This window comes from Echinops telfairi, unplaced genomic scaffold (genome assembly GCF_000313985.2).
Source record: "Echinops telfairi isolate 266 unplaced genomic scaffold, ASM31398v2 ScPeMD7_70;HRSCAF=299, whole genome shotgun sequence".
Lineage (NCBI taxonomy): Eukaryota > Metazoa > Chordata > Mammalia > Afrosoricida > Tenrecidae > Echinops > Echinops telfairi.
The window spans coordinates 8,727,282-8,747,219 of NW_022103968.1; the positions used below are offsets into that span (position 1 = coordinate 8,727,282).

The 19,938-nt window shown below is 51.7% G+C and overlaps 1 protein-coding gene across 10 annotated transcripts in view; it reads left to right on the forward strand.

Annotated features, from left to right (window-relative positions):
* Positions 1-10,909, forward strand: part of FGFR2 (fibroblast growth factor receptor 2) — a 125,040-nt gene extending 114,131 nt beyond the window's left edge. For 9 of the 10 annotated variants that reach the window (XM_045291219.1, XM_045291217.1, XM_045291218.1 and 6 more), the window contains 5 exons: positions 551-673; positions 2,360-2,430; positions 4,660-4,797; positions 6,609-6,714; positions 9,884-10,909. In XM_045291219.1, the coding sequence (XP_045147154.1) occupies positions 551-673; positions 2,360-2,430; positions 4,660-4,797; positions 6,609-6,714; positions 9,884-10,048 (603 nt within the window). In that variant the 3' untranslated portion in view covers positions 10,049-10,909. The other variant, XM_045291220.1, reaches the window with a different exon arrangement.
* Positions 10,910-19,938: the final 9,029 nt, after the last annotated feature.

The window sequence follows — 19,938 nt, forward strand, 5'->3', positions numbered from 1 at the left end:
TGACCAGGAGGTGAAAAAGAGGGGGCAGTTGAGTCTGGCCAAGCCTTTGTGGGTTTGGAGAGTGGTCGAGGGGCAGGATGGAGAGAAAAGGCTTTAGGGTGCCTCGATGCCCTTGGGGTGCGGCATTGCAGGGGGCTCTACAGGGGGAAGGGAGCCTGGGGATGGCACCTGCCTTTGCTCCTTGAAGGGATGTGGACCCTCTGGATTCCTCCGGATTTTATTCATTTGGGAACAGAGGTGGGGAGTGGTTTTCTTCTGCCCGGTGCCATTTGGCTACTGATAACATCATTTGTGGCCTGTACTGTCAAACGCTGCATTACTCTCCCTCCTCACCCCCCAAGTGTGAGGGGTGGGACTTCTTCTCTTTGGGGAGGTGTGGGACTTTAGCTGGTAGGGATGACTTCATCGGTGTTCCCACCCCTGATTTAGGAAGTAAGTGCCTGCTCGCATCTTTGGGTGCATGTTCCGGCTTGTATTGTGCTGACTTGGGCGTGTGTTCCCTCCCGGCCCTCGGAGCAGTTGGAATGAGCTCTTTCTCTCCCGATTTCAGTGCATCCACCGAGACCTAGCAGCCAGAAATGTCCTGGTCACAGAGAGTAACGTGATGAAAATAGCAGACTTTGGACTGGCCAGAGACATCAACAACATAGACTACTACAAAAAGACCACCAACGTAAGTCTGCTGGGGGCAGGCGGGGTGGGCCGGGCGTTCCCTGGCTTCCTCCGACCTTCATTTCCAGAGCCCTCGTGGCATAGTGGTTATGCACTGCACTATGAACCACAAGGTTAGCAGTTCAAAACCACCAGCCCCTCCTTGGGAGACACACAGGCTTTCTACTCCTGTTAACAATGATAGCCTTGGAAACCCACCGGGACAGTTCTACCCTGTCTTACAGGGTCACTGTGAGTCAGAATCAACTCGAAGGCGGTGAGTTTGGTTTGGAGTTTGGCTTTATTACCTGTAGTCATCGCAGTAAGCAGTTGTGGGCTGCCTGTTTTCAGGCTTTGATACCCATGGGCACTAACCAAGCCCAGAGTGCTGCCCAGCCCGTGGGCAGCATCATGACGTGGCTGTCCCCGAGCCCACAGCTGCGCGGTGCTTCCTGGGATCCACACTCTACCAACAATAGCCTCGTGCCCTTACAGGACTTTTCTTGGCTAATTTCTCATAAGCAGATTGCCAGGTCTTGCCCCCCAGTCTATCATAGTCAGGAAGTTCCACTGAAACCAGTCTGCCGTGATAATCCTGCTGGTATTTTAAACACCAGTGTATGGCAGCATCCCTCCAGCATTCTGCGATGTACAAGCCACCCCAGGACAGCAATCGGACAGCCAGGTGTGGAGGCCTCTAATTTCGGGTACCACAGGTGAAGCATTCTTGCATATGTAACTGTTGGCAGCCTCTGCTGTGTCCGTAGAGTTGTTGGCAGGGGGGCTTCCACAGCCAAGACTAAGACCTTGAGGGCTACTTGGCTCCTGTTTTCCCTGAGTAGTAGGTCAGGGTGTGCCTGAGCTGCACAGACAAAGGGCCATGAAAACACTGGGTGATCACTTTTCCTGGCTGTGCGGAGGCCTGCATACCTTGCCCGTCGTTTGCAGCCTCAGGAGCTTCTCTCTGCCTTACTGAGGGACCTCTAAAAGCCATCCGGTGACAAGTCTGCCAATAATCAAGCCAATAATCAATCCTGTTTGGGAGATGCCCTCGTGGCCCAGTGGCCAAGCACTTGACCGTCGGGCTCCGTGGAGATGACAGCCTTGGAAGTCCTCCGTCCCCTGCAGTTGCTATGAGTTGTTTCCCACGCTGGCCACAGTTTAGGGGAGCTTCTTTCTGCTAAGGAGCCTGGTAACGTAGTGGTTATGTGTTGGGTTGCTAACCACAAGGTATGCAGTTCTAAAACACCATCTGCTCCTTGGGAGAAAGATGGGGCTTTCTACTCCGTAAAGAGTGACAATCGCAGGAACCCATTAGAATCTACCCAGTCCTGTAGGGTCGGAAGGGACCCGGAGGACATGGGTTTTTTCCTTCTGTTTGATTGGATCAATCAAACCCATTAGGATGATGGCACTTTCTTTTTTTTTTTTTTTAAGCAAAAGAGAAGAAATTTATTGGAGCCCATATGGGAAACCCTAGAGGGGCCCAGCACACCCTCCTGTGTAGGCAGGCCCAGCAAAGGATCATACCATTCACTGTACCCCCATGTCCCAGAGGGACTCCCCTTGAGCTGAGCCCCAAAGCCCCAGGACTGGCTGGGGGTGGGGATGTGGACGACGGCACTTTCGGGCCAGAGCCCCGTTGTGCCTGCTGGGTAAGCTCCTTGCTAATCTATTGCCTGTTGCCCGTGTATTTCCACACTTTCAGGGGCGGCTCCCAGTCAAGTGGATGGCCCCCGAAGCCCTCTTCGATAGAGTCTACACCCATCAGAGTGATGTGTAAGTGACTCCCTTTGCCTGTTTCTTCATCAGGCTGAGCTGTGAAAGCCTTGTTCCCATTCGGTCTTCCTTCGGCCTCTGGGACCCCTGGTAGGGGTCACAGAGGTTCTGGGCGGCCTCAGAAAGGCCGGATTTTATGGAAGGCTGGCACCCAATGCTCTGTTACTAATCTGCCTGGCTCCGAAACCACGGGAGGAGGGCCGGCGAGCCGGCTCCTGCCAGAGCAGACATGGCCCTCCCGTCCAGACGGATGTGTGTGGCTACAGAGCAGCCCTCGAATTTACAGATGGGTGGCATGTTCTTAGAAAAGACATCCTGACACCAGGCCTATGCTGATGGAAGTCTGTTGTACTTGTACTTCTCCACGCTCAGTGATGTTAGGAATTGGGCTGTAAACGGAAAGGTCAGCAGGTTTAAAGGACCGTGGGAGCAAGATGAGTCTGCCGACTCCCATAAAGAGTCACAGTCTTGGCAGCCCATAGGGTCACTGTGAGTTGGAATTAAACCGATGGTAGTGAGCGAGAGTCTTGGTTTGAACGTCAGGGGCCAAACAGACTCGAAACTTGGTCCACACTGCTGATTTCTACAGGGCCCTCGGCCTGTGTTGGCCCTTCGGGCCCCAACTCGGTGTCCGCAACAGCCTTGGGAAGATAGAGCTGTGATTCTATCACAGAGCACTGATAGGCTAGTGGCTTCCATTGGACATTGGGGTGAACGATGTCCCCATTGGGGGCATGCTGACTTGAGGCACCTGGTGCCCCTCTTTATATTATGGCCCCACAGTTTGTAGACAGGATGAAAGAAGGAGGTTAAGAAAATGTTGGTTGCAGAACCGTTTTGATTCAATAGGCCTAGATCCCTGGTGTCATAGTGGATGACACTGTTGGGCAGCTCACCACAAGGTCAGCAGTTCGAACCCATCAGATGCTCCGTTGGAGAAAGACAAGGCTTTCTGCTCCCATCGAGGTTTACTGTACGGGAAACCCAAAGGGGCGATTCTGCTCTGGCTGCTCGGGTGGCGATGGGTCAGAATCCACTCGTCAGCCGGGAATGAGATCTCAGAAGACAGTGCTGTGGTTCTTGTGATTGGAATGGGTAAACTGAGGCACAGAGGCTATGTCTGCCTGCCTCTCCTGTGGTGCTGTGGTTGCATGATGGTTGCTAACTGCAAGACCAGCAGTTCTAAACCACAGACCTTCTGCTGGAGAGAAAGAAGGATTTCTGCTCCCGTAAAGAATGTCAGTCTCGGGAACGCCTAGGGGCAGTTCTGCCCTGTCCTTTAGTTTCACTAGGATCCATTTCGACTCGATGGCAATGACTTTGTGGTGTTCTCCTGCTCTGTAGAGAATCGAGGACAGCTCTTCTCTCAGTCCACCAGAATGCTAGGGGCTGTCAAGTCAATTTTTGGCACGCAGCAGCTTCAGGTGACAGAATAGAGCTGCCCCCGTGGGCTTTTCTTAGACTAGAATCTTTGCGGGAGGGAGCCCTGGGGCAGCTGTGGACTGCTAAACTGCAAGGCTTGCTGTTCAAACCCACCAGCTGCTCTCAAGGAGAAAGATGAGGCCGTCTGTTTCCTTATGGATTCATAGTCTCAGAAACCCTGGGTAGGGATGCTCTGCGTTAGAAACGACTGATGGTCGTAGGGAGAGGTTTTAAAGAACCTTCAAGGGAGCAGATGTTCTGGGAGCCCCGGGTGGGTTGGAATCACCAGCTTTTCCGTGCATAGCCAAGCACTTCACCATAGCACTACCTGGGCTCCCTGATACATCGTGTGGGCTTCCAGAGTGTGGAACTCCGTGCCTGCAGTGCCCGAGGGAGTGAATCCCCTTAACAAAGCCCAGAATGCCCCAGGCTTGTTTCTGGTGTATGAGAGTCCTCTGCCGAGGGACACCGATTCCACCACCTTAGGCCCACCCAGCCGTGATCACCGCTCTGGCTGTAGCCAGTTCCACTCACCTTTACGGGTGGTCACATGACCCCAAGTGGGGGCCACACAGGGTGAAGGGAGAATGGGACAGGAGCGGGTCCAGCTGGGCCTCTAAGAAGAGCCGCCTTTGCGGAAGTTGGGGCTGGGACTCGCCATTTGGAGCTCTGATGGGATATGGGGGCGGCGGGGGGCGGGCAGCAAGGCTTGCCACATCTGTCTTGAAAGGAGCAAGTGGTGAAGTGGTGTTTGCTTCCTGAACCGGGGGTACCCTCCCTAACACGGGTGTTTTCGCCTCTATGCAGCTGGTCCTTCGGGGTGTTGATGTGGGAGATCTTCACTCTGGGGGGCTCGCCCTACCCAGGGATCCCCGTGGAGGAGCTGTTTAAGCTGCTGAAGGAGGGGCACCGCATGGACAAGCCTGCCAACTGCACCAATGAGCTGTAAGAACCCCTAGCCCCACCCACCCCTCCTATCTCCACTCCTCGGGGGCCCCCTGAGCCCCAACTATCCAGACATGCACCGGATGAAGGATGGGTGGAGGTTTTCTGGGCTTGTACCCAAAAGGGAGGCAGATATGGACCCCGACAGCCATCCCTCTTCCGAAAGAGAGTCAAGCGGAGGCGGAAGGTGCAGCCTTTAACTCATGCAGGGCGTCTGGCTGCCCGTCAGAGGCACCTGGTCCCCCTCCCCACCTTGAGCTGGCCCATCTCCAGACTGTCAGGAAGATCTACGTGGCTGACCCTCAGACATGGGTCAGAGATTGCTGGGAGGGTGGGGTGCAGTGTGCTCCCTGCTAGGGTGTAGGACCAGTGACTCCCCCACCCTTGGTGTGGGGCCCAGCCTGAGCATGGCCAGCAGAGAATGGAGGTCTCCAGGAGCCTCGTTCTAACTTGCTATCAACCACCTATCCTGAGAGGGAATGAGTTAGTGCCTCCTTGTTAACATCCCACCCACATTTCACATCAGAGCCTGAAACCGAGCCCAGCTGCCATGCGCCCAATGCCAGGCTGCCTTCCAGAATAGTGAGACCCCATGCTAGGCGATGTGCTGTTGTGTGTGTGTGTGACCTGTGTCTTGTGCAGTAGCAGCAGTGCTTCATGAAGGATTTTGTCCGCTTTCCTGGGCCCCCATCCCACCCCCACTCATTTACCTCCCTCCCCCACGATTAATGAAGAAGAGAGATTGTCCCCAAGGCGGCAATGCCTATTGTGTGTCTTGGGTCATGGGGATTTTATATCCGTAATCCCGTGGGTGTTTTTGATGTAGAGTGGATGTTGGGTGAATGGCCAAGTTTAATAGTGTATGACATAAAGGTGCCCTTTGTCTTCCCTGACATTCCGATGGCCTCTTCCAGCAGAGAGGGGCTGTCGAAACCCATACTCAAGATAAGACCCGGGAGCGTCGGCTCGCCAAAGGGTTAATCCGGAAGTCCCTTGGGGACCTGGTGATGGGGAATTAATGCATCCAAACCGCACCTTGGAATTGTACCCTCCAAGCTTTGTTTGGGCGCTGGTTTTGAAATGGAGGAGCCTTTCCTTTAAGATCTCAACAACCAAACCCAGTGTGTCCGACTGCTAAGGTGGAAGGGCTTCAATTGACATTGGGGTGCGGGGTGTTGACCTGAGGCCAGCCTGCTGAGATCTTCCCCACACCCCACTTTATGGTTATATTTGCTTTATTTTGGTGGTCTGGAGGAAACCCACTCTGTCTGCAAGATAGGCCCATCTTACCTTGAGGATTCCGCAGTGGGACCTATTTATTGGGTCACCCCTCCCCTTGCTGAAGGCAGGGGAGGTAGCACATTTACTGAGAAAGAGGCGCTGGGCAGGTGCGTGGTGTGGGTGTTATGGAATACCAGGACCCCCGTTGCCAGACGTACAGGGCTTGCTCAGATCTTGGCTCTTCCCGTCACCTCCCAACTTGCCCAAAAGGTGTGGGTGTGTGGATCCCATTGAGAGAGGTCACCCTGGGTCCAAGATACCGGAAGTCAACCGACACGCCTTTCTTCAAGGGCAGAGGGCCACCCCTAAGGAGTTTTGTGTAAAGCGATGTTTTTGTGGATCAGAGCGCTTTTCAGAGGAACTAGCAGCGAATCTTTAGGGGATCTTGGCTTGGGAAGTTCTGGTACTTTTTGTGGTGCTGAGCACGCCCCCATACGGTGTGCTAAACCTGGTGAGAGTCGCATGCCAGCTCCAGAGGGGACCCACTTCCAGTCGGGGACTCACTTGGGCCACTGTCCGTCTTGTCCCAGGTACATGATGATGCGAGACTGCTGGCATGCAGCGCCCTCCCAGAGACCCACCTTCAAGCAGTTGGTGGAAGACCTGGATCGGATTCTCACACTCACCACCACCGAGGTAAGAAAGGACAGGCCTTGGGAGGTACCCTCCCCGGGGTGGGGTCTGTGGTGGGGTTTTCTCATTTCCCCCTGGGGTCAGTTAAACTGTGTGTTCCTTTCAATGCCCAATGTCCTCAGAACTGTGCTGTGTGGGTTCTGACAGGGTGTGCAGGGGTACACTGCTCTGCGGGCAGGGGGTGGGGGCAGAAACAGGCAGGCACAGCAGTTGGGCTTATGTGGGGAGGAGCAGGGCGCCTGCGCCCTGGCTCCGAGTGTGAAAGCCGCTGCAGCTTCACCAGACTGGGAACCAGACATTGTAAGCTCAGTCTCCATAAACCATGGCAATGCCCCCACAAGACTTCCGGGTGATAAAGGATGTGGCCTATGGTCATATGCGCTGTCTGTCTCTCACCCACACTCTCTCTCCAATAAAATTCACTGCCATCAAGTCGGTGCTGACTCATAATGGCCCCGTGGCACAGGGTAGAATTGTTCAGGTGCGTTTCCAAGATTGTAATTCTTCATGGGAGTAGAGAGCCTTTACCTTCCTGCCGAAACACACCCATTTCAGTGGCTGCTCCAGCAAGCCTTTATGGATAGGGAAAGAGGTGCCCCAAAGGGGGTCCCCGGGCAGTGTGGCAGTGCACAGGGTGGATGTGCTCAGCTGCTAACCGGAAGGTGGAAGGGTTCCCCAGAAGAAAGGGCTGGCGATTTACTTCAAACACCGGTCAGTGAAATCCCTCTGGTTTCTCCGGACTTGTACGGGGCCGGCCTGAGTCGGCATGAACTAATAGTAGGGATGGCACTCTCAGTGTTGCCTGGACCAGTAGGCCCGCACGGAAGAGACCCTCACTGGTGAAGGAAACGGAGGGATTAGTGGTGATCAGCCTGCTGTCAAACAGAAAAGACAACCCCCACACCCCCACACGAAACAAGAGTTGTTACCCTGACAAGAGGCATGACAGCACAACCCCCCAAGATTCGAGAAGTGGCAGACTTTCCATTTCTGATTGAGAGAAAAGAGAAAGAGCGCTTAATTTGGCCATAGGAAACTCAGCCGGGAATTGTATCTGGTGAGTCCCACCGGCTGGTGCTGGGACCAGGGGAGGATGCCTTCCACTGAGCACAGCCGACCTTCGGAAGTTGAAAGGGAAGGGACCTTCGGGAGGGGTTCAAAGGAAGGGGGGAACAAAACAACAAAACCCGAAACTTTCTTCTCCTGCCAAAATGCTTCCACAAATAGCTCCTTTAGCTCAGGGCTTGGAAGCCCCCGATAGCCTATCAGATTGGAAAGTTGAGGGCTCTGTTTGGGAACGTTGCCGTTTTTTTAAAATAGGATCCCAGGTCCCGTTTGGTGCGGGGCTGTTGGTAAAGTGGGCCCTGGCGCCCGGAATTTCTGCATTCTGGCATCCTACGGGAGAGAGTGCAGAATTGCCACATTGTCTAACGGATATAAAGATCGAAGTTTCTTTCCTTCTGAAAATCATTACCACATGCTGGAGGGAAAAACCGACTCCTTGTAGGGCAGCCTTTCATTTTTATCACTGTAAGCAGCACGCTCTCTTTTGATGTGGGTGTGCGTGTTCCCAGTCCTGTGGGTCGCGCTGAAGCTGCTGGACTGACACATCCCCAGCTCGGGGAGGGACTCTGCAGCCAACCCTGGGGCTGCCTAAGAGGGGGCTGGCTTTCAAGGCTTTTGAAATGTCTAGTCGCCAATCTTCCGAGGCTCCTCTGATAGCCCTGGGGCCCTTTGTGCTGTGGTCTGCTCTTTCTGCCCCCTTCCCAGCAAAACCACGCATCTTTGGTTTCCGGCGGAGGGTGGGGTGAGTGGGGGAGCACCCCCTATCCCGGCGTCCCAGTTCAGCTGGGCCTGTGAGACCCAGAACTCCCCCAGGGTAGAAACCTCAGACCCCTGAAGCCAGCATTGCCTGCTTTCCCTGTCAAGCACCCTTGAGTGTGTCTCTTCAGCTTGGCGGGTTTTGCTGTACCCTAATCAGCTCCAGGCACTTAGTGAGTGAGTGAGTGAGCGAGCGAGCGAGCGAGCGAGCGAGCGTGTGTCTCCTTCAGGACTCTGCACTTTGAATTTCAGATCATTGTTTCTGAAGTTCTAGAATTCGATTCCACATGTGGGCCCGGAGATGGTAGTTATCTGATGCTTTCTGGACACTTGAAAATGTAAAAAAACATTCCTGGCTCAGGGGTGATCCAGGCAGCAGGTCAGATGTGGTGTCCTGCTTAAGGACACCCAGAGCCTTGCCCTTAGTGGGTGGGTGCCGACACCCTCCCTTCAGGTCCCCACTCCCCTCCAGCAACATCCAGGGATGCAGACTTTCTGAATTTCTGTTCTTCAAAACTTTGCAACTTAACCTCCATTTCCCTCAACTACGTCTCCCGACAGTCCTTTGTGAATTCAACACACGGGAGCCTTTCTCAGCCTGTTTCCATTCTCAGCTCTCCCAGCTTCTGCGAGTTGTGAATTGTATCCGTTCACTTGCCCAGTTGGTGGGGACACATTGCCCTTGAGTTAGCCTAGAAACATGGCGCTCAGAGTCTCGGCTCTTTACAGGGGGGCTGGGAACCCACGCATGTTGTGATGTCGGCCTTTGCTGGGGTTTAGGTGGGACCCATGGACCATATGGGTGGGGAGCAGGTCAGGTTTGCATCAGCTGAGTTAAGGGAGGGGGGGGGGGGGGGGAGGTGCTAGTGGTTAACATGTAGGGTCAGGTCTGCCCAGAGGCACCTTGGAAGAAAGGCCTGGTGATCTACTTCCAAACAATTAACCATTGACTACCCAGTGGGAACCAATTCAACTGTCAGGCAGGGTCGCCTTGAGTTCCAGGCAACAGAGTTTACGTGGAGTGACTGCCTGGCACCCACAGCCCAGCGAGGCTTTCTTTTGCATTTATTCTGCAGTGCTTGGTCCACAGCGGGCTACAAAACCCACCTGGGTGGGTAAGGTTTCAGATGTGGGGAGGTCTCTGTGAAGCCGAGCTGGGCTGGCTCCCTCCAAAGCTTCCAGGGGAGCCTCCCTCAATCCCAGCTCGCTCAACCCGCTTCCCAAGAGCCGAAAATAAAACGTTTCTCTCCCTTCTTCCAGGACTACGTGGAGCTCACGCAGCCTCTCGAACCGTACTCACCTTGTTACCCTGACCCGAGATGAAATAAAACGTCTCTCTCCCTTCTTTCAGGACTACTTGGACCTCACCCAGCCTCTCGAACAGTATTCTCCTAGTTACCCCGACACAAGGAGCTCTTGTTCGTCAGGAGACGACTCCGTCTTCTCTGCAGACCCCATGCCTTATGATCCCTGCCTTCCTCCATGCCCACACGTAAACAGCAGTGTTCAAACATGAGCGGACCTGTCCTCCTGTCCCCACATGGGATGGCACTGGGAGCCACCTACACGGAGCAGGGAGGCCTTGCCTCCGCTTGTATATATGGATCAGAGGAGTAAATCATGGGCACGGTTGCCACCGTCATCCTCATCATCATCGTGCGTGTAAAGAGTTAGACAGTCAGTCGGGAACTCTGCCAGGCAACCTCCGCCCGGAAGAGAAGAATGTTCAGGGGACCCTGAACTGCCGTGGGCCCACCACGTGAGCCCTCTGCCCCGCCGCCCGCAGGCACTGGCCAGGGCCCGTGGGACTCCAGGCGAACACCAGTTCTGCCGTCCGTGTTAATTTTGTAAGAATTGGAGAAAATATATGTCAGCACATACTTTCAGAGCACAGATGCAGTATATAGGTGCTGGATGTATGTAAATATATTCAAATTATGTATAAATATATATTATATATTTACAATGAATTATTTTTTGTATTGATTTTAAATGGATGCCCCGATGCACCTAGAAAATTGGTCTCGCGCTTCTGTTTTTTTTTAAAAACCAGCTCTTTGCTTAATGCTGTTCTTACATGGAACTTCTTAATTTTCACCCAGCAGAGGTGGGAAGGAAAAAAGGAAAACAAAAAAACCAACTCTTTCTTTCAGGGAAAAATGATATAACATTAATTTATTAATGAATTGGTAATATACAAAACAATTAATCATTTATAGTGTTGTCGGTGGTTTTTAAAAAAATAATGATGTTAAGTGGCATTCCTATGCAGGCAGCACCAGGGCCTAGGGAATTGTTGCTCACACTGAACTAGTTGCCGGATCCTTTGAAAAGAGAGCCAGTGATAGTGCCTGGCCTATTTGGCAGGGTCAGGGTGGGGGTGGGGGGTGTGGTTCGGATATATTTGAGTTTGCCCATCCTGAAAGAGCCCTCTTCTGGGGAAGGTACTTTGTTTCCACAAGGTCTATCATGGGACCCAGGGATCGCTGAACTCCCCTTCCGGGACCAATGGGAGCCGCCAAGTCCTCTTAAGAAGATGCCTTAATCCATTCCTTGAGGACGGAAGTGAGTTGAGATGAGAGCGGGGTGCCCGGTGCTGGCAGCTGGCCCTCTGCCCCGACTTGCACGTTAATCAGATTAGTCCAGGTTCGTAGCAGTGACTAGTGGCGTCCAATCTTTTGTCCCTCGAGAAGCCTTTTAAGGGTCTTTAAGTCCCATGATTGGAAACTGAATGACCCACCCAGAGTCGTTCTACTGACAGCTTGGTGCCGGGGTGGGGTGCCCGCCCCTCTTTTCAAAGGATCATGTCTGTTGGATTCCTCCAGGGCCTCTCGGAAAGATCAGGCTGGATATCGATGGCCTCAGGCAAACCATTGCCGCCACGTTGTCTGTTCTGTATCCATGTACCTACTGTGTGTGGCTCCGAAACACCCACTCACCTTGCTGTAGCTGTGCAACGTGAATGCAGATACACTGACTTTACATGTTTCAGAAATTGGAGAAAGTATTTAATAAATCCTGTTAATTTTTATACTGACAATAAAATGTTTCTACCGATATTAATGTTAATAAGACAAAATAAATGTCACGCAGCTTATTTTTCTAATAAGTGTGTCTTACCCACTGGTGTCCTGTGCTTGGAGTTCTGGGTTCCTTGCTCTTCGGCGTGATGACGTGGGAGCCCCACCTGGGGAGATGCCCTAGCTTGCTGCAAAGACGGGAGGTGGACCAGAGGTCTTGGCTGGGGCCAGGTGTACCTGGGGCTGGTAGTCAGGTGGAAAATCAGAGGTTGGTCCGTTCCCTGGCTGGCTTGCCTATTAGAGCCTCAAGATGGTCATTTTAGTTCTCATCATTTCCATTCCAAGAAAGAAGAAGAGAGAAGACAGACTTTTGAACCCAAGCTACGCTCCCAGAACCTTCGGGAACCCTTGGCGGTTTAAAGGGCTGCCCTTGGGGCCTTTGGTGGCTGGGAGTGAGGGGCTCATAGGGGCCATCAGGAGGGTGGGCCGTCATCCTGGGGGTGCAGTTGTCCACTTGGGCTAACATTTCCTTACCAGGAGAGCAGGGCTGAAAGGGACCCTGTTGCCCAGCAGGCTGCTAACCACAAGGTTGCTGGTTCTAACCCACCTGCCACTCTGTCTGCTCTTGTAAAGAGTTAGAGTCTCTGAAACTCTAAGGACAGTTCTTGAGTCAGCCTTGACTTAGTGGCAATGGTTGACGAGCAGATCAGGCTATAATGCCACCCAAGAGAATATGATTGGAAACATAGGGGATATAAATGAGGTGAGACCCCTCAGGTAGAATTATGTGTCTCTTCCCTTTGTCGCAAAGTAGAGCAATGAATATCTAAGACACATTGAAACAAAGAGTCCAATGGACTCATAGTAGACCAACATCAGTCTCCATGGTCCCGAGACCAGAAGAACTACTAGGTGGTGCCTGACTATCTCTCCCAAGTACTGTGATCTAAATTAAGGAATCATAGTAGAAGGTACTAGACATAGTGTAGGAATGGAGATGTCGGATACAACTCAAAATCATAAAAGAAACCAAGCGTATTGATTCCAACTCAAAGACCTTTGGCTGCATGAGCATCTTAACAAAGTACAGATGCCATGCAAAGACCGAAAGTTCCAGTGCACCTCATTGTGCTCATGTGGGACCTGTACACAGACCAAAAGCAGTTGTTTGAGCTGCATGGTTTAAAATCAGGAGAGGCGTGCCCAGGGTGGTACCCTGTATACTGAGCAAATGAGCTGAGAAGCTGGGCTCCGTGAAGAAAACTTGGCAACAGGATGGAAGGAAGTCTCATGAGCAACTTGTGATATGCAGATGTACCACCAGGCTTGCTGAGAGCCAAGAGGACTTGAAGCACTTTCTGATGAAAACCAAAGAATACAGCCTTCAGCATGGATTCCCACTCACTGTGGAGAAATAAAAATTCTTACCACCGGACCGCTAGACAACATCAGGATAAACAGAGAAAAGGTAGAAGTTGTCAAAGATTTTATTTTACTTGGATCCACAAGCAATGCTTTTGGAAAAAGCAGTCAACAAATCAAACAACATATTGCGTTGGGGAAATCTGCACAAAACCTCCTTAAAGTGTTCAAGAGCAAAGACGTTACTTTGAGGATTAAGGTGTGCCTGACCCAAGTCATAACCTTTTCCGTTGACTCATACGTATGCGGTAGCTGGATAATGAAGAAGGAAAGCTACCAAATAATTGATACCTCTGAATTATGATGTTTCCCCTGCCCCTCCTCAAAAGGGGAAACTATCCTGGGCTTCTAGAATAAACCTATCTTGGAGAAAGTACAGTCAGAGGATTCCTTAGAAATAAGGATGAAGAGACTTTGTCTCACGTTTGGACACGTTGTCAGGAGAAACCTGTCCCTGGAGAAAGACATCATGCTTGGTAAATAAAGGGTCAATGTAAAAGGGGCAGACCCTGGGCGAGATGGACTCACACAGTGGCTGCAGCAATGGGCTCAAACAGAACAACTGGGAGCACAGTGCAGGATCAGGCAGTGTTTTGTTCTTCGGTCCAAGAGGTCACTGGGAGTCAGAACCAACTAACAGACTTTGTAGAACAGTGGTTCTCAACCTTCCTCATGCCGCCACCCCTTAGTACAGTTCTTCCTGATGTGGTGACCCCCAACCAGAAAATTATTTTCCTTGCTACTTCATCACTGTCATTTTGCTACTGTAATGAATCGGGCGACCCCTGTGAAAGGGTTGTTTGACCCCCAAAGGGGTCTCGACCTACAGGTTGAGAACCGCGGTTGTAGACTGATACTTAAGCACAGTAAACGGTGTGAAAGCCAGAACCGCGTACGGTAGAAACCCATCAGAGAAAGAAAAGGCAAATAGTGTCCGCCAAAGGAGTGACACAAAAGTGATACGATTGCACCTTCTCTGTCGTCGGCCGAGTCATATAGAGAAACAAAACCAGCGAAGCTTACTTATATGTGCATATCTAGAGAGACGTTTCTATCAAGAAAGTGGTTGTGGAAGTGGGCAAGTTCCCAATGAAGTCCTTGGTGGGTCAGCTATTAGGTTGGAGCTTCTCCTGACTCCTCTAGCTGCAGGAGCTGACGGCCCAAGATCAGCAGGTCAGAAGGCAGGCTGCTGATGACTCCCAAGATCAGTGGGCCATCTGGCTAGTCACGGGTGCAAGCTAAAGAACTAGAAGCAGGAGCGTGAGCCAGATACAAGATCCCGACCCAGCAAAAGGCAAGCAAGCTTCCCCACAACATCCATTCGTATTGGAAGCAGGCCACACCCCCAAGAAAACATCCTTTCAACTGCTTGCTGCTTCTTGGAGATTCCATTAAAGAGGTGACTGCATTGTGTTAGATCTCATCATGGGGGTTACTAGGTTACTTAGAATCCTGGCCCCGTCAAGCCACCACAAAACTGTCAATATTAGAAGCAGAAAACTTGGGAGGCTTGGGAAAATCAGGCTGCCTGGTCAAGTTCCGGCTCTCACAGGCTTAGAGGACCCCTTGGAGCATCACTGTAATGGGCCCAGCTGCTGCCCTTTGAAAATACGAGAGCTGAGAGGCTTCTGAGGAATCCTCTGTGGACGGAAATTGTTTCGATGGGATCAGTTTGATCTCTTTCCGCCTGGTGGAAAATAGCAGGAAGCATGATGTAAGAGAGGTAAAAATGTCCATGGCTGGGATCCCCAAATGCATTTCTGGCCCCCTACCTTCTATACCATAGAAAGCCTAGCGAGCTTGCACGCCACCCCCCACCCCCCCAGGGTGCTGTTCCTTATGCATGCGGGCTGCTCTTCTTGCCCCGCCTGTGTTCTGATGTTATTTATTTTTTGATGTTTTGGAAGATGAAAGCAGAGTTTATCTTCTCTCATATTTCATCCCCAGGAAGCTTAGAGATGACTTGGTGGGGCACCGCAGGCGGGGACAGCAGATGCTTCCCCCTTGTAAGTGACGTCCTCTAACAGGGCCTCTCTTAGGCCTCCCCGCTCCCCCCCACTCCCCCGGAGGTTTCCGGAGGTTTGGATGGGCTGCTCAGAATGGCTTCAGGTCCCATCCCAGGGTTACGGGAAGAAGGTACCCACTACAGCTCCAGCTGCCGAGACTTCCTCCCTGAAATAACTACGGCTGGTCCCTGCCAATCTGCAAGGTGGAAGCCTTGTGAGTGAGCTCAGGCTGAGCACAGACTAGCTGAAAATACCTAAGTGGGGAGGTGAGTTTTCCTTTGTGGCTAATAGGCTCCTTTGGGGACCAGAGCTTTTGACTCGGCATTTTCCTTGTAACCAGTTGTTCGAGGAAGGGCACTTAGCCACTTGTACTTGTCTCCGGGGCCGGTCAAAATCCATAGAGCAGCGTGTTTGGGAGAGAACCTCGGGGAGTTTCTAAATTAAGAAGAGTAAAGGGGGGAAATTGGCATTTTCTGTAAAAGGGTCCCTTCCTCAAATGATTCTTGTGAGGTTTAAATGGGACTTTATCTGGGAGTGCCAAGCACTCCCTACTCCAAGGCACTCACAGATTAACTGATCTCAAGGAGACTAGATACAGAGATGGAGGGACAGGGGTTGCAGCAATAGCTCAGACAGAACAGTAGCATCGATTTCAACTTGTGGTAACCCCAGGTGACACAGGAGACCGCCCCGTGGGGTTTTCAAAGCTGCCATCTTTACAGAAGGAGCCCTAATGGCGCAGCAGTTAAGCTCTTGACTGAAACGCTGGCTGGTGGTCTGAACCTGCTGGCAGGTCCTTGGGAGAAATAGGTGACCGTGAGCTTCCATAAAGATCTACAGCCGTAGGACCCCCTGGGGAAGCTCTACTCCGTGCTATGGGGTTGCTGTGAGCTGAACTTGACTTGAGGACAATGCGATTTTAGTTTTCATCTTTGGGGGTGCGTATCACCAAGCCCCTCTCCTCTGAAGCTGCTGCCTGGGTTTGAGCTGCCAGTCTTTGGGTGAGCCCCCAAGTGCTTAACCCTTGACTCCACCAAGCCTCCTTAGAAAGATAGACAGACAGAGATGGAGAGACTGATGTAAGACAAAACTTCTTGAAATTGCTAAGCCGTTGCAACTTTTACCACACTTACCTGTCTTCCCCCCACCCTCAGACATTTTTAAACAAAGAAGCATTTGATGCATTTTATTACTATTTTTGCTTTGTTTAACAAGTTTTCTTAGCACTTCATCCACATGTCATACAATTCAATAATTCAATCATATCAAGAAGAGTTTTTATATCATTGAAGAAAAAACGATTGGGCATGTTTAAGATCACAACTTGCATCGACAGCATCTTCAACCTGTTTGAAACAAGCATCCGCTCCGTCAGCACTCTCCAGGAAATGCCCTGTAAGAGTTTGAGGCAACAATGACAAGCTTTCAGAAGGCTGCAGACCAATCTACTGAATGGGTTAAGATCCAAGAGGCAGCCTGGAAAGGAAGCGGGAGCTGGTAGGATGTCTGCAGGGGAAGCAGGCTTGGCTCCCCTCGCGGTGGTGTTACAAGGTCAGCAAATGGATACCTTGACCAAAGGAAACACCACAGGGACCGAGTCCCGTCCGCTCCACGTGTGAGGATTGTGCATTGCGCAGGCGCCACCCCACTGTGGAATCCTCAGGAATTGTGAAATTGGCACAGGAAGCCAGCCGGGCTGGAGAGGCATGTATAAGCCCAGTGTGGTCTGCGAGGGCGTGCACCGGGGCGCAGTGGCTCATGCGTGGAGCCCAGCAGCTCTTCTGGAGCAAGGTGGCGGCATCTTTGCTCTCATTAACTCAGCGGGAGAGAAAATCGTGACAGCTGCTGCCCGTCCTTCACTGTCTAGACTCGGCCATGACTCCACCCTTTGGTGGCCTGGTGCTGGGTTTGGGTTTAACCCCAAATGCAGGAACTCCTGGCTCCTCACTGGCTTCCCCAAGTGATGGCAGGGCTGGAAAGGAGAAAGCTAAATTTAATCCGTGCTCTTGAGGGGAATGGGCTGTGGGTAGGGGGAGGGGCTTGCTCTGTGATCACCAGATCAGGGCTCTGCTGAATTCATCCCATCACCTGCCCATCCGCTAGGAAGAGTTTTAACATGTTTTAATCGGTGAACAAATTCAAAAGAAGAATAATTTTTGACCTCGGAAGATTACATGAACTTCCAATCTGGTGTCCATCTACAATTCCATTGGAACGTAGCCATACTCATTCCTTTATGTATCAGAGAGAGAGGGGGAGAGAGAGGGAGGGAGAGAGGGAGAGGGAGAGGGAGAGAGAGAGAGAGAGAGAGAGAGAGAGACCTGTATTGACTCCAATTCGTGGTGATCTCACCCACACAAACTGAAAGGCTGCCCAGGCTGCTCCATCTCCACCACGGTCCTGCAGTGCCAGTCCATCTCACTGAGGGTCTCCTTTGTCCTTGTTGACCCTCTAGGCCACCAAATTTCATACTGGTGTAGTGGTTATGCATTGGGCTGCTGACCACAAGGTCAGAAGGTCAAGACCACCAGTCACTCCCCGGTAGAAAGATGAGGCTTTCTACTCCAGAAAAGAGTTACAGTCTTGGAAACTCACAGGGGTCAATTCTACCTTGTCCTACAGGGTCTCTGGGAGTCAGCATGGACTCTCGGGGGCAGTTAGTTTGTTTTGTGTTTGCTTTGGGTGCCAGGTTCAAAGCAATTGAGTCAAATGATGTTGTTGGGATCCACAGGTGTTCGTGGGCTGTTTTTCAGAAGTAGATGGTCAGCCAGGTCTCTCTGCCTAGTTTGCTGACATCTGGGAGCTCTGTTGAAATGGGTGACCCTCCTGGTATTTGAAATCCTGGTGAAATCGTTCCCAGCAACACCCAAGCACGAACGGACGGATGGACTGACTGACGGGGGGTAGCATTGGCCTGTGATAAATAAGTAAGCTGTTCTCTGTGACTGCTTTTTAAAAAAAAATCATTTTATTGGGGGCTCATAACATCCATTGTGTCAAGCACATTTGTACATCTGTTGGTCTGTGACTGCTTTTGTGCTGAAATGGCAGAGTGGCGTCTCGGTGGAGCTGACAAGATTTACGGTCTGATGCCCTTTAGGAGCAAAGTTTGTGGGCCGCTGGCTTGATGTCCCATTCAGATGCCGAGTCCACACAGGTGGCTGGGTTAAGAAGATCATCCAACAATGAGATCCTGGCATTGGGTGGGGCTTTCACAAACGGGGCCCACTTGGAAGAGGCATAAGGGGGGTGGGACTGAAAGTCAGGGAAAAGGCCCTTCAGGCCAGTGGGGTGTTTGAAGAGCTGGAGAATGGAAATGGGCAGTGCCATCTGTCTGAACCAGCCCGCAGCACCCTGTCTCCCCTGGAGCTCCATGCAGTGACATGCCCGGGGCCCTTTCAGCCCAGGTTGCCACAGAGATCCACAAACCAAAGGCTAAATAAACAGCGTGGTGCTTCCAGGAGGAGGACCATGCGAGGTGAACATTAGGGTGTGAGTGACGGCTGTTTGGCAGGAGGGGGATTGGATCTGTCTGGCGCAGGGACACCTTTGTGCTGTAACCTTCTGTCTGTAGCCGCCACAGGGCTGGGACACCAAGGTCAGGGGCAGGGCAGCCTCTCGGCAGTCTGGTTGGCTGGGTTGACTTTTCCATGGTGCTGGTGTTTTTGCAAACACTGATCTTTCCACGGTAGAGATGGGGGCACCAGCATCCTTGGCGTTCTGCTCTAATGACAAGGATAACCTCCCGCTGGTCACAATGCCACTGTCAAGGACACATGCGCTCAACGGCTGGACACCTGAGTGACTGCAATGCCTGTGAGGGGCTTCAAAAAATTCCTGGCAAAGTTCCATCACCTCCTAATTCCACCCCCCGCCCCCCAGCAGCGTTGTATAACCTCACAATTGCTCCCAGGCTGCTACCCCAAGGTCAGTGGTTCAAACCACCAGCTGCTTGGAGGGAGAAAGATGAGGCTTTCTACTGCTGTAAAGTGTTAACAATGATAGAAACCCACAGGGCACTGAGTTAACTGAAGACTCAGGTGTTTGTCTCGTTAAAGATCCATTTCATCTTGTGGTGTTGTTGAGACAGTAACAGCAGAACACAGGCCAATTCCACGGCCTCGACCTGGACCCTTCCATGACAGTGATGCCTCGCTTGGAGTTGTGCGACCCTCCACCCATCCTCACCCTCTTCTGAGTTTTTTCTTCCTCATCCGTAGAAGCTCTGCACCCTGCCGTCCCTGCCTACATTGGCATTGAGGTGTCAATTTGACCCCCAAACCAAGAGATCTTAAAAAAGCACAATGCTCGAGGCAGACATTCTTCACTCATTCGGCCAAATTGCCGTGTGTTTTTTTTTTTTTGCGGTGTGGTTTTAAAGCTAAGTCAGGAGCTGCTTTGGGTTTAAGGTTTGAAGGTTGTGGAAGGGCTGGGCTTCCTTTATCCTCCACACCTAACTGCCAAAACTCTGTGTCCACTGAGGACTCTATCCAAAGGGGAGGGGGAGGGGGATGCCGAACAGACTTCCAGGCGCTGGGGTTTGAAATATGAGCCCTGGTGGCATAGTAGTTATATGTGGGGCTGCTCACGGCAAAGTCAGCAGTTCAAAACCACCAGCCACTCCATGGGTGAGAGATGAGGCTTTCTACTCCTATAAAGAGTTGCAGGCTTGGAAACCCATAGGGGCAGTTCTACTTTATCCTGTAGGCTGGATGTGAGTTGGAATTTACTCGATGGCAGTGAGTTATTTTGTTTTGTTTTAACCTCAGTTTAAGACTCCTGGTGGCATAGCGGGTTCTTTGTCCGGCTGTTAACTGTAAGGTCAGCAGTTCAAACCCACCAGCTGCTCCATGGGCAAAAGCTGAGGCTCTCTGCTGCTGTTAAGCTTTGGGATTACAGCCTTGGAAACCATATATATATAGGGTTGCTATGAGTCAGAATCGGCTTGATGGCATTGA